General features: G+C 35.7%; 1 protein-coding gene across 1 annotated transcript in view; it reads right to left on the reverse strand.

The window, feature by feature from the left end:
- SCAPER (S-phase cyclin A-associated protein in the ER) overlaps positions 1-14,310 on the reverse strand; it is a 605,860-nt gene that overhangs the window by 447,513 nt on the left and 144,037 nt on the right. The window contains exons 9-10 of the mRNA XM_011982670.1: positions 4,723-4,985; positions 1,594-1,824 (exon numbers count right to left, since the gene is read on the reverse strand). Of these exons, the coding sequence (XP_011838060.1) occupies positions 1,594-1,824; positions 4,723-4,985 (494 nt within the window). The remainder of the gene's footprint in view (positions 1-1,593; positions 1,825-4,722; positions 4,986-14,310) is intronic.

The raw sequence follows: 14,310 nt of genomic DNA on the forward strand, positions 1-14,310 counted from the left end.
CTCATAGGTGGGAGTTGAACAATGAGAACACATGGACACAGAGCGAGGAGTATCACATACTGGGGCTGAGGGTGGGGGGCTGGGGGAGGGACAGCATTAGGAAAAATACCTAATGTAAATGACAAGTTGATGGGTGCAGCAAACCAACATGGCACATGTATACCTATGTAACAAACCCGTACGTTGTGCACATGTACCCTACAACTTACAGTATAATTTCTAAAAAAGAAAGAAAGAAAAGAAAAAACAGTTGTCTCATCACTACAGGAATTCTCTGTAACTCTCCACTGGAAACTAAACATTAAGGTGCTTATCACCTTATCACCTTTGGTTTGTCAAAACAAAACAAAAAGTATTCTTAAGACCTCTAAGAATACACTAATATTCACATTAAAGCAGAACTTATTTTCTTTTAAGTATGCAAGTTTGACCCTCAAAATAACCAAAAGGTTTTACGACTCTGCAAGTTTATATATGTGATGGAAATAAAAACAATAAGGTTAAGAATTTTTAATTCTTTCATGCTTATTTAAGTATGGGGGATAGATTTCCTCTTTTAAAATTTGATTCTACAGAATCAAACTGCAAAATATACAATTTGATATACAACTACTAAAACAAATGACCAAATTCCACCCCATACAATAAACTCACTACTTATTTGACCATAATTATGTTCAACATTTAGAAATGTTCATTACTAAAAGACACAAGATGAAAATCAATTGTTCTACCTTATTAAAAGAATCTAAACATTTGTTTTTTATATTACTATAACTTTTATTTTCCTTTTTACCCTTAAACAACCCATATCAAGTTTCATCTCTATTGCTATTATCCCTATGAAATGTATAATTTTACCTAATACCATGTGTTGTTAAGATCTTTCAGTATAAGGCATCAAATTTTAGAAGAAATTATAGTGCACAGCAGCCTTTAAAAAATGAAAATTAAGTAATTTTTCACAGCTTTTTATATGTGCCTATTTCTTTGGAAAGTTAGTTTTTAAACAAAGTTAGCATGATTTATTCCGGATTATCCCCAGGTCAAGTATCTTAATACTAAAATGAGCAAAAGGAAGAGATGGGTAGAAATATGTTGTCATCCAAAACCATAAATCTATAAATAATCACAAATCAATGCATTTTTAGAGATTCTGGAATAGGGATGATAAATAAATCTCATCTCAAAGACGAACTCCAAGCAAATGGTAGTGGCTGTCTAAAGTACTCTGTTAAGAAAGTTTTTAAAACTAAGTCTAGCAGACACCATTTCCCATCTATCGGAATGCTAGATGTAGCATGAAAGACTTTATTGTTACTAGTTTAGATTCTTAACTCTGGGCTAAAGAGCATTTGATCAAATCACACACAAACCAAATGATTTTGAACAAGTCACTTAACTCTCAACAGTCTCACTTTCTTCCTCTAAAAAACAAGAATCTTAACTATATCAAAAGTTTACCATAAGAATAAAATGTTAAAATGAAATAATATATATAAAAATGCTTTAAAAAGTATAAATCATACAAGTTATTATTATTGGGGTTTATGCCTCTTAAATATACTCAGAATTCTGATAAGTTGTTCTTACCAAGTTAGCAGCACTCACATTTGAAATATCTGAAGGGTCCATTTCATTTTCTATCCTTGCTTTCTCAGCTGGAAATTTTTCTTCATTTACTTGTAAAGGAGGTGTACCAGCTTGCAGCATAACTGAAACACACTCTGTATCAATGTGGACAGCAGGTATTTCAGAAGTTCGAACATAATTGTCTTGAATACTGCCAGAATTCTTCACATCATCCAATGTACTCACTGTGAACTAACAAAACGTAGAGAATGAATCAGAGATAATTTAAAAATACAAACTATTCCACTCTAGAAGAAGAGATGATTTTGCTTAACCTATGAAGAGGTACTTGGTTGGATGACAGAAAATTTACTCATCTCTTTTGCATGTTTCAAGTGTAACAAAAGGACAGGGACCATTAAACACAAATTTTACTTGCATGCCTACTACGTACTGGGCACTGTCGAAAGTTTTCTAAGAAATTAAGCAATTTATATTGTAATTTTCTTGTAGTAGGCCAATTTGTGATGAGTATTTTATGTCCTTTGCAAAAGAAATCTAGTCACAAGTATGAGGCATTCACTGTATTATACTCATACAACCAAAAGTATTACATAGTCTTTTGCAAAGACTGTCTAATATCGAATGAGGACATTCAGCATTTTTGAAAAAATCCTGAAACCAATTTTTACAAAAATATATTTGGAGGGCATTTTACAAAAAAAATATTTATATTATTCTCTTCAGATAATACTAACATGATCTCAAAGTATCTTTGTTAAAAATTCATATGGTACATGAACCCAATTCTCAGATCTGAAAGAGAAAAGCATGACCTAAGGGTGAAGATTGAAAGCATGTAGTGTCTCATTATGACATTCATACACCTTAGATTTAGATATCTTCCCTATTCCCCTTTAGGAATATTTAATAACAAACCAACAGAAATGTAAATACAATATAAAAAAACAAATACTGGCGTAGGCTAAATACACATCCATTTTTTTAAAACCTTTCAATTTAGTAGAGTCAAGCCTTTATTTTTACTTTGGACAGAGAAGAGAAAGAACAGTACTGTGTTTTTCAATGATACTCCAAGTCAAAGAACTAAAATCTAAAATTATGAATTTAAAACTCACATCACTTCTTAAATAAACATTAGATAAACACTGCAGTGGCCATAAACCTCCCCCCAGTTTGATAAATTATATATACAAATATCAAACTTGGCTAAGTCTCGTAAACTACTTTAAAAATTCTACTATTAGTCCGAACTTAAAGTGTCCCAAAGTGTTGATTTTAGCATAAGCATTATTTAAATTACATAACATTGTTTATATTGCTATCAACATTATTTATATGTTAGTCGCCATGGTTTATAATCTTCTTGGCAATATTTATATTAGCATTAGTTATGTGTACACTACTCAATCCCACCTATTAAAAAACTCAGTATCATTTATATAACAAAATCAAAGCTAAACTATGAAGTAAAGACATTAATATGCTAATTCCATCTTTAGAATGACAGTGGAGAAAACAAATATCATCAACTTGGCTGCCATCAGCAGTGAACTTTCATACTGAAAAATTTTAGCAACAGTTTTACTTGTTGAAAAGTTCTATGTACAGATTATTCCTGAAATCTCAATAGCATATAGGTTTATTCACTACACACAACTGCATAATTTTTAGACTAAGTTATATTTTTTAGCTAAATACAGCAAAAATGCTGTTTGTTAAGTATTATAAAAAGTAGTTTATTCACTAAGTATCTCTAAAGTAGCTTACAACACTAAAGAGTTTCTTAAAGTTACATCAAACAAATGTATACCAATTAATTCCTATGCATTTAGGACTCTTCCATATTGTGAGAAATTAAAAAGCACATAAAATACTGCCCAAAAAGGAATTTGCAATCTCACACAGGCATAAAACCAATACACATTAAAGAGTTTATAGATCACAAACAATGTTAAGAGTCATTCTCATCAGTAAAGGAAGATAAGGAATTTGAGGAGCATTTCCAGTTGAAAAAAATCCTACAGGTAAAAAGAGAAAGAATTTCAAAAAGCAGATATTATTCTGGACCAAAAACATTACAACCATTTTACAACTGATCTATTTAGTTCCTGTAGTATGATATTTAAAAAAAAGCTCCTGTATTTTATTAGTCATTTTACATCAAATTACACCAACGGAACATGAACCTTCATATAAACAAATACCTAAAAGTATAAACTAGTACATCAAATAGGTAAAACAAACATCAACTCAACTCACAGAAGAAATACTGGGAATATTAACTTTAAGGAATTATATTAAATATTATCACCAAATTACACTCAATTTTCAGTAAGTAGAATAAGTTCAAATTTTAACACGGCAAATGAGGCACAAAGACATCACCTTAACCAAGTACTCAAAGTTAATAACAAACCTAGCCAAATTGATATCACATGCCTCTAGATGTGACACTAAGGACAATCACTTTATTCCTATCAAAAATGCGTAAGCTAAATTGAACAATGTTCAATTTGAACATTGTTCAAACAGTGAACAAAGGACAATGTACAAAAAAAAACCTACAATGTATTCTTCAAAACGATTAATGTCATGAAAGACAGGCTGAGAAACTATATCCAATGAAAAATATTAAAGAAACATATCAAACGAACTGAGTAATTCCACATTGGATCCTGGAGGACATTCTATTTTTAAAAAATTATTGGGAAAACTAAAAAACTTTAAATATAGACTATATATTAAATAATACATATATATCAAATTCTCTAAATTTTATAATTGTAATGTGGTTATATAAATTTATTTGTTCTTTGGAGATCCATGCTCTAGGATTTAAAGGTGAATGCTTATGATGTTTGCACATTACTCTCAAATGTTAAAGCATTTAACATGTGTGTATAATATGTAACAAGAGAAAAGAAAAAAATGTGGTAAATATTAATTTGTGAATGTGCGTGAATGGTATGGGAGGATTTCATTGTTCTATTCTTGCCACTTTTCTATAGGTCTATAGACCTGAAATTTTCACAGTAAGTTAAAAAATAAAGTACAAAACTAAGACATTCCAGTACACATGTACACATACCCCTTTGAAAAAGTAAAAGGATTTTCAGAATGTACTACCTGGGTTTTTTCGGCAAGAGGATGGTCACAAGAGTGTAATGAGTCTTTGGGATGAGATTCTATAGTATTAGAAGATCCATCTCCAACAAATTCACCTTTCTGTATGCTTTCATCAGGTAAAAGACATACATTTTCTTTATCACTATCATCCTTTGATCTTGCAGCTTCTGTTGCCAATGAAACTTTTGGCAACACTGCTATTGATCGAGAACGAATAGGCCTTCCTCTCTGAACAGTCTCCCATCCTTCAGCATCTTTCCGTTCTATGCAATTAAAGCAAAAAACAAATCAAGATTTATTTAGATGATAAAAATATTTGGAAACTCATAGAATAAAGACATTTCCAATTTAATTCCCAACAAATAATATACAAACATGACAGTATTGTACAAAATGTATATTTGTATATACATATTTAAATAAATGTGTGTATAATTATCCCTACTTCACAAATGACAAAACTGAAATTCAGATTAAGGCTGACCTAATGTCAGATAGTCAGTGAGTAATAATAAATATTTAAATAGTGAATACTATGTGTGAGCACTGTTTTAAGTGCTTTATATATAGTATCTCTTTTACTCTTCACAATAATAAGATCAGTATTATCATACCCATTTAAGCAAGGAGGAAACTGAGACAAAGAGAAATTAAGTAATTTATCCCAGATCATGCACAGAGTAAAGGTAATGCCAAAATGCTAGTCTAGGTACATTGGTTCTGGTGTCCATCCTAATGGCTATATAAAAACTGTCTCTTCATCTTTCAGAATCCAAACATCTACCTCCAAAGTCCAAGTTCTTCCCTCTATCCCAGCACCAACAGCATACCTTGACTTAAATAAACTGTTTTTAGGATCATTAAATTATAGGATATTAATTGATAGCACCCCAGAGGATCTAGTCCAACATTTCACCACATATACATGGAAACTAAGGTCCTACGTTCAAAGCCACACACCAAAATAGCCTAAAATAAATCACAAAAAAATAGCCTAAAATAAATAAGAATCTTTATCTAAAATATGACAATGTTGAGGTATAGTGGTGCTTACAGCCCCAATTTTAAATTTTTATTGGCTGATTACAGTCTTTTGAAACTAATATAAAGAATTCTAGTTCTGGCCAAAATGAAGTAACCATTCCTTCATTTTGGGCCCTCCATCTTACAATTAAAAACCCTAGTTAAAACACATTAAGCATAGGAAGACTCTAAGAGATAGACTACAGCAGACTGCCTTAGGATTTAGGGGACTTGAAAAGCAGCAAGTGGTGAGTTCCCTGGGTTTCCTTACTGTCTCCTATATATTCCAGACAGGATGCTGCAACAGTCTCCAAAAACATCAACAGGCAAAGACAAAATAGGCATCAAGAAATGCCTCTTTTGCCAAGACAAAGCACAGAAAAAAGGGTGGCCTAACAAAACAGAAAATCTCTTTAGCAATACCCACTCGACTACAGCCAAACACCAGTGGAACCCCTGTTCCCCATAGTTTCAGTAGGGGTAAACTAGGAGCTTAACTTCCATCTCCTACCTAACACAAATAGATGGTACTCCAATTCCCCTATCCAAATAGCATCAGCAGGGCCCAGTGGTGAACAGAGCCTCCTCTCACTAGCTCTCACCCTCACCCAATATCAGCAAGGCCCTATAGAAAGCTGAGCTTCTGCTATCACCAGCATCAAGGAGGCAGAAAAAGTAGTTGGAAGCAGATTTGTTTGACACTGGGATTCCCCCTTTCCTTTTCCTTAACGTCAGTAGAACCCAGCAGGAAGCTAGGATCCCACCCCAACCTACAGCAACAAGGTGGTATGAGTCAGTCCTGCTTCCACTTCTCCCCTCCTTAGTGTGAAGGTGATCAAGCAGGGAACCGAGCTTACAAAACTAGTAGGAGGAAAGGAAGTGATACAAGTCGGTTTGATACTTTTTCTGCAAAGTTATCACAAGACCAAGAACAATCTCAGAATCTGTGAGACAATATTTGAGTCTCACAGACAATACTGAAAAAGTATTGAAAAAATAATGGCTGAAAAATTCCTAAATTTAGTGAAACAGAGAAAACTATGAATTCAAGAAAGTAAGTGAATCCCAAATATGATAAACCCAAAAAAGTCCATAGTAAGACACATCATAATTAAAGCTCTCAAAACTAAAGACAAAGAAAAATCATAATTAAACCTCTGAAAACTAAACACACACAAAAAAATCTTGAAAGCAGTCAGAAGACGTATTACCTATAGAGAAACATCAATTCAAATCATAGCAGATTCCTCATCTGAAACAATGGAAGCCAAGAGGAAGTGGCACATTTAGCAAGGGACTGAAAGAACTGCCCATTGTGAATTTTATTAATATATGTGGTGAACATAACCTGCAGAATGAAAGGAAAATAAAGGCATTCACAGATAAAGGAAAAACTAAGGGAATAAATCACTAGCAAAACTACCTTTAATAAATGGCTAAAGAAAGTTCCCAAAAGAGAAATGAAATAATGAAAGAAAGTTTGAGGCCAGGCATGGTGGCGCACACCTGTAATCCCAGAACCTTAGAGGCCGAGGCGGGTGGATTACCTGAGATCAGGAGTTCGCAACCAGCCTGACTAACATGGTGAAACCCCATCGCTACTAAATACAAAAAAATCAGCCAGGCGTGGTGGCGCATGCCTGTAATCCGAGCTACTTGGGAGGCTGAGACAGGAGAATCGCTTGTACCTGAGATGGGGAGGTTGCAGTAAGCCCAGACCACGCCATAGCACTCCAGCATGGGCAACAAGAGCAAAACTCCGTCTCAAAAAAGTATACAAATAAATAATAAAAGAAGGTTTGAAACTTCAAAAAGGAAAGAACATTGGAATGGTTAAAAATGGAAGTAAATACAGTTGCTCCTTAACTTACAACGTGGTCACTTCCTGATTAAACCCACAGTAAGTTGGAAATATAAAATCAAAAATGGATTTAATACACTTACCCTACCAAACATAACTAGCCTAGACTACCTTAAATACGCAGAGAACACTAACAACCTACAGTTGGGCAAAATCATCTAATACAAAGCTTATTTTATAATAGAGTGTTAATATAACTCACATAATTTATTGAATACTATACTGATAGTGAAAAACACTTTCAGCTGTTGGGTAAGATTGCATGGCTACTCAAAATATGGTTTCTATTGAATGCATATTGCTATCACACCATCATAAAGTTGAAAAGTCGTAAGTTGGGACTCATTTGTATAATTAGCCTTCTCATGAATTTTTGGATCATCTTTCATAGTAATGCAAAATTACATCATCAATTGAGGTAGTGCCCAATGTACACAGATAAAATATTTGAGATAATGATATTTTAAAAGTAGAGACAGTTAAGGAAACCAATTAAAAGGTAAGGTTTCTAAATTTCACTCACAGTGGGGTATGCCAATATCAGTAGACTGTGATAAATCAGATATGTATAATGTAATACCTAAAGTAACCACTAAGGAAACTATACAAATCAATATTGTTTAAAACACTATGAATAAATCAAAAGAGAATCAAAAAAATTTTCAAGTAACCCATAGACAGGCAAGAAATGCAAAGCAGTTGAAAGAGAGAAAGCAGAAATAATAAAATGAACAGATTTATCAATAATTAACTTAAATGTAAATGTTCTAAATATATAAATTAAATCACAGAGGCTGGGACTCTATAAACTCTTTAATTATTTAAACATATAAGTGTTACACATATACACATATATACACTTATACACATATATACACATGTTATATATATACACACACACTCATATACGTATAGTTTAAGTATGTTTTTAAGTATTAGTTTAAGTATATTTTTAAGTATATATATATATGTGTGGTCAAGCAGGGAGCTGAGCTTACAAAACTGGTACATAAGTATATACTTAGATATGTATATACTTAAAAATATACTTAAACTATATGTTATCTAACTCATCTAAATACAAAAACATAGGTAGGCTATAAGTAAAAGAATAGAAAAGATATACCATGCAAACATTAAGAATCAGTAGAGGGTAAGAAATAGAGAATCCTGAACAAAGAAAATTACTAAAGACAAAAAATACATTGGAGGCCGGGCGTGGTGGCTCAAGCCTGTAATCCCAGCACTTTGGGAGGCCGAGACGGGCGGATCACAAGGTCAGGAGATCGAGACCAACCTGGCTAACACAGAGAAACCCCGTCTCTACTAAAAAAATACAAAAAACTAGTCGGGCGTGGTGGCGGGCGCCTGTAGTCCCAGCTACTCGGGAGGCTGAGGCAGGAGAATGGCGTAAACCCGGGAGGTGGAGCCTGCAGTGAGCCGAGATCCGGCCACTGCACTCCAGCCTGGGTGACAGAGCGAGACTCCGTTTCAAAAAAAAAAAAAAAAAAAACATTGGATAATGATAAGAAGTATCATTCCATAATGAACACAAAACATTCCTAAATGTATAAATACCAAACAAATGAAACTCAAAATACACTGTGGAAAAACAGCAACTGACAGAACTATTGACAGAAAATCAGCAAATATATTAATATAAAAGAAATGAATAAGATCAACCAACAGAAAATGACATATATAGAAAAATCTATCCAACAACAGTAAAAAAAAATTTCAAATGCTCACAGAATATTAACCATGATAAACCATATCTGTGGCATAAAATAAACTTCTGCAAGTATAAAATTACTGACATCACACAAAGTATGTTCACAATAGGAATGAAACAGGAACATTACTACAGATCTTCCAGCCATTTAAAGTATAAGAAAGGAATACTACAAACAACTTTATGCCAATAATTTCAATGACATGGAATAAATGGAGCAATCCCACAAAAACCACTAGCTACCAAAACTCAACAAAGATAAAACACACAATCTGAATAGCCCTGTAACTGTTAAAGAAACTCAATATGTAATTTAAAAGAAAGAGGTTTCTCTCAGCCCAGATGGTTTCTCTCACAAAATCTACTAAAAACTTTTTTAAAGATTCACACGAGTTCTATGGAAACTATTCCAGAAAATAGAAGAGAAGGGAACACATCCCAGGTTATCCAAAGCTAATATTGTTACCCTGCTTAAAAAAATTACACAGTACAAAAAAAAAAAAAACCCGACATACCAAAACCTCTCATAAACTTAGATGCAAACATTTTCAACAAAATAACAGTATATAAAATATACCAATATATAAACTGAATTATAAGCTATGAACAAGTGAAATTTATTTCAGATATGCCATCCCAGTTCACCATTCAAAAACCAATCAATGGGGGAGCTTCGACCAAAACGGGTGAATAGGAACAGCTCCGGTCTGGAGCTCCCAGCGTGATCAATGCAGAAGAAAGGATTTCTGCATTTCTAACTGAGGTACCTGGTTCATCTCACTGGGACTAGTTGGACAGTGGGTGCAGCCCACGAAAGGCAAGCTGAAGGAGGGCTGGGCATCGCCTCACCCAGGAAGCACAAGGGGTCGAGGGACTTCCCTTTCCTAGCCAAGGGAAGCCGTGACAGACTGTACCTGGAAAAATGGGACACCCGGACACTCCAACCCAAATACTATGCTTTTCCCACGGTCTTAGAAACCGGAAGACCAGGAGATTCTCTCCCGTGCCTGGCTCAGCAGGTCCCACACCCATGGAGCCTTACTCACCACTAGCGCAGCAGTCTGAGATCAACCTGCGAGGCTGCAGCTGGGCAGGGGGAGGGGCGTCTGCCATTGGTGAGGCTTGAGGAGGTAAACAAAGTGGCCAGGAAGCTCGAACCAGGCAGAGCCCACTGCAGCTCAGCAAGGCCTACTACCTCTATAGACTCCACCTCTGTGGGCAGAGCATACCTGAACAAAAGGCAGCAGAAACTTCTGCAGACTTAGACCTCCCTTTTGACATCTCTGAAGACAGTAGTGGCATTTGAGCTCAGAGGATACACAGACTGCTTCCTCAAGTAGGTCCCTAACACCCAAGTAGCCTAATTGGGAGATACCTCCCTGTAGGGGCCGACAGACACCTCATGCAAGTGGGTGCCCCTCTGGGACAAAACTTCCAGAGAAAGGATCAGGCAGCAATGTTTGCTGTTCTACAATATTTGCTGTTCCGCAGCCTCCACTGGTGACGCCCAGGCAAACAGGGTCTGGAGTGGACCTCCAGCAAACTCCAACAGACCTGCAGCTGAGGGACCTGACTGTTGGAAGGAAAACTAACAAATGGAAAGGAATAGCATCAACATCAACAAAAAGGACATCCACACCAAAACCTCATCTGTAGGTTACCAACATCAAAGACCAAAGGTAGATAAAACCACAAAGATGAGGAGAAACCAGAGGAGAAAAGCTGAAAATTCTAAAACCCAGGGTGCCTCTTCTCCTCCAAAGGATCGTGGCTCCTTGCCAGCAACAGAACAAAACTGGTTGGAGGATGACTTTGACGAGTTGACAAAAGTAGGATTCAGAAGGTCAGTAATAACAAACTTCTCCAAACTAAAGGAGCATGTTCTAACTCAACGCAAGGAAGCTAAAAACATTAAAAAAAGGTTAGACGAATAGCTAACTAGAATGAACAGTGGAGAGAAGACCTTAAATGACCTGATGGAACTGAAAACCATGGCAAGGGAATTTCATGATGCATGCACAAGCTTCAATAGCTGATTTGATCAAGTGGAAGAAAGGATATCAGTGATTGAAGATAAAATTAATGAAATGAAGTGAGAAGACAAGATTAGAGAAAAAAGAGTAAAAAGAAACGAATAAAGCATCCAAGGAATATGGAACTATGTGAAAAGACCAAATCTACATTTGACTGGTGTACCTGAAATGGATGGGGAGAATGGAAACAAGTTCAAAAACACTCTGCAGGATATTATCCAGAACTTCCCCAACCTAGCAAGGCAGGCCAACATTCAAATTCAGGAAATACAGAGAACACAACAAAGGTATTCCTCAAGAAGAGAAACCCCAAGAAACATAATTGTCAGATTCACCAAGGTTGAAATGAAGGAAAAAGTGTTAAGGGCAGCCAGAGACAAAGGTCGGGCTACCCACAAAGGGAAGTCCATCAGACTAACAGTGGATCTCTCAACAGAAACCCTACAAGCCAGAAGATAGTGGGGGCCAATATTCAACATTCTTAAAGAAAAGAATTTTCAACCCAGATTTTCTTTCTTTTTTTTTTTTTTATTATACTTTAAGTTCTAGGGTACATGTGCACAGCATGCAGGTTTGTTACATATGTATACATGTGCCATGTTGGTTTGTTGCAGCCATTTACATTAGGTATATCTCCTAATGCTATCCCTTCCCCCTCTCTCCACAATAGGACCTGGTGTGTGATGTTCCCCTTCCTGTGTCCAAGTGATCTCATTGTTCAATTCCCACCTATGAGTGAGAACATGTGGTGTTTGATCTTCTGTTCTTGCGATAATCTGCTGAGAATGATGGTTTCCAGTTGCATCCATGTCCCTACAAAGGACATGAACTCATCCTTTTTTATGGCTGCATAGTATTCCATGGTGTATATGTGCCACATTTTCTTAATCCAGTCTGTCACTGATGGACATTTGGTCAACCCAGAATTTCATATCCAGCCAAATTAAGCTTCATTAGTGAAGGAGAAATAAAATCCTTTACACACAAGCAAATGCTGAGAGATTTTGTTACCACCAAGCCTGCCTTACAAGAGCTCCTGAAGAAAGCACTAAACATGGAAAAGAACAAACGGTACCAGCCACTGCAAAAATATGCCAAGTGGTAAAGACCATCGATGCTAGGAACGAACTGCATCTACTCACAGGCAAAACAACCAGTTAACATCATAATGACAGAATCAAACTGACACATAACAATATTAACCTTAAATGTAAATGGGCAAAATGCCCCAATTAAAAGGCACAGACTGGCAAATTGGATAAAGAGTGAAGACCCATCAGTGTGCTATATTCAGGGGACCCATTTCATGTGCAGAGACACACATAGGCTCAAAATAAAGGGATGGAGGAAGATGTACCAAGCAAATGGAAAGAAAAAAAAAAAAAAAAACCAGGGGTTGCAATCGTAGTCTCTGATGAAACAGACTTTAAACTAACAAAGATCAAAAGAGACAAGGCCATTACGTAATAGTAAAGGGACTGACTCAACAAAAAGAACAAACTATCCTAAATATATATGCACCCAATACAGGGCCACCCAGATTCATAAAGCAAGTCCTTAGAGACTTACAAAAAGACTTAGACTCCCACACAATAATAATGGGAGACTTTAACACCCCACTGTCCATATTAGACAGATCAACAAGACAGAAGGTTAGCAAAGATATCCAGGACTTGAACTCAGCTCTGCAGCAAGCAGACCTAATAGACATCTACAGAACTCACCACTCCAATTCAACAGAATATACACTGTTCTCAGCACCATATCGCACTTATTCTACAACTGACCACATAATTGGAAGAAAAGCACTCCTCAGAAAATGTAAAAAAACAGAAATCATAACAAACTCTCTCTCAGACCAGAGTGCAACCAAATTAGAACTCAGGACTAAGAAACTCACTCAAAAACGCACAACTACATGGAAACTGAACAACCTGCTCCTGAATGACTACTGGGTACATAACAAAATGAAGGCAGAAATAAAGATGTTCCTTGAAACCAAGCAGAACAAAGACACGATGTACTAGAATCTCTGGGACACATTTAAAGTAGTGTGTAAAGGGAAAGTTATAGCACTAAATGCCCACAAGAGAAAGCAAGAAAGATCTAAAGTTGACACCTTAACATCACAATTAAAAGAACTAGAGAAGCAAGAGCAAACACATTCAAAAGCTAGCAGAAGGTAAGAAATAACTAAGATCAGAGCAGAGCTGAAGGAGATAGAGACACCAAAAAACCCTTCAAAAAAAATCAATGAATCCAGGAGCTAGTTTTTTGAAAAGAAAATTGATAGACCGCTAGCAAGACTAATAAAGAAGAAAAGAGAGAAGAATCAAATAGACACAATAAAAAACGATAAAGGGGATAGATATCACCACCGATCCCACAGAAATACAAACTACCACCAGAGAATACTAAAACACCTCTATGCAAATAAACTAGTAAACCTAGAAGAAATGGATAAATTTATGGACACATACACTCTCCCAAGACTAAATCAGGAAGAGGCTGAATCCCTGAATAGACCAATAGCAGGCTCTGAAATTGAGGCAATAATTAATAGCCTACCAACCAAAAAAAAACCCAGGACCAGATGGATACACAGACGACTTCTACTAGAGGTACAAAGAGGAGATGGTATCATTCCTTTTGAAACTATTCCAATCAATAGAAAAAAAGGGAATCCTCCCTAACTCATTTTATGAGACCAGCATCATCCTGATACCAAAGCCTGGCAGAGACACAACAAAAAAAAAAGAGAGAATTTTAGACCAATATCCCTGATTAACATTGATGCGAAAATCTTCAATAAAATACTGGCAAACTGAATCCAGAAGCACATCAAAAAGCTTATCCACCCAAAATCAAGTCAGCTTCATCCCTGGGATGCAAGGCTGGTTCAACATACGCAAATCAATAAACATAATCCAGCATATAAA

This window comes from Mandrillus leucophaeus, unplaced genomic scaffold (genome assembly GCF_000951045.1).
Source record: "Mandrillus leucophaeus isolate KB7577 unplaced genomic scaffold, Mleu.le_1.0 Scaffold241, whole genome shotgun sequence".
NCBI lineage: Eukaryota > Metazoa > Chordata > Mammalia > Primates > Cercopithecidae > Mandrillus > Mandrillus leucophaeus.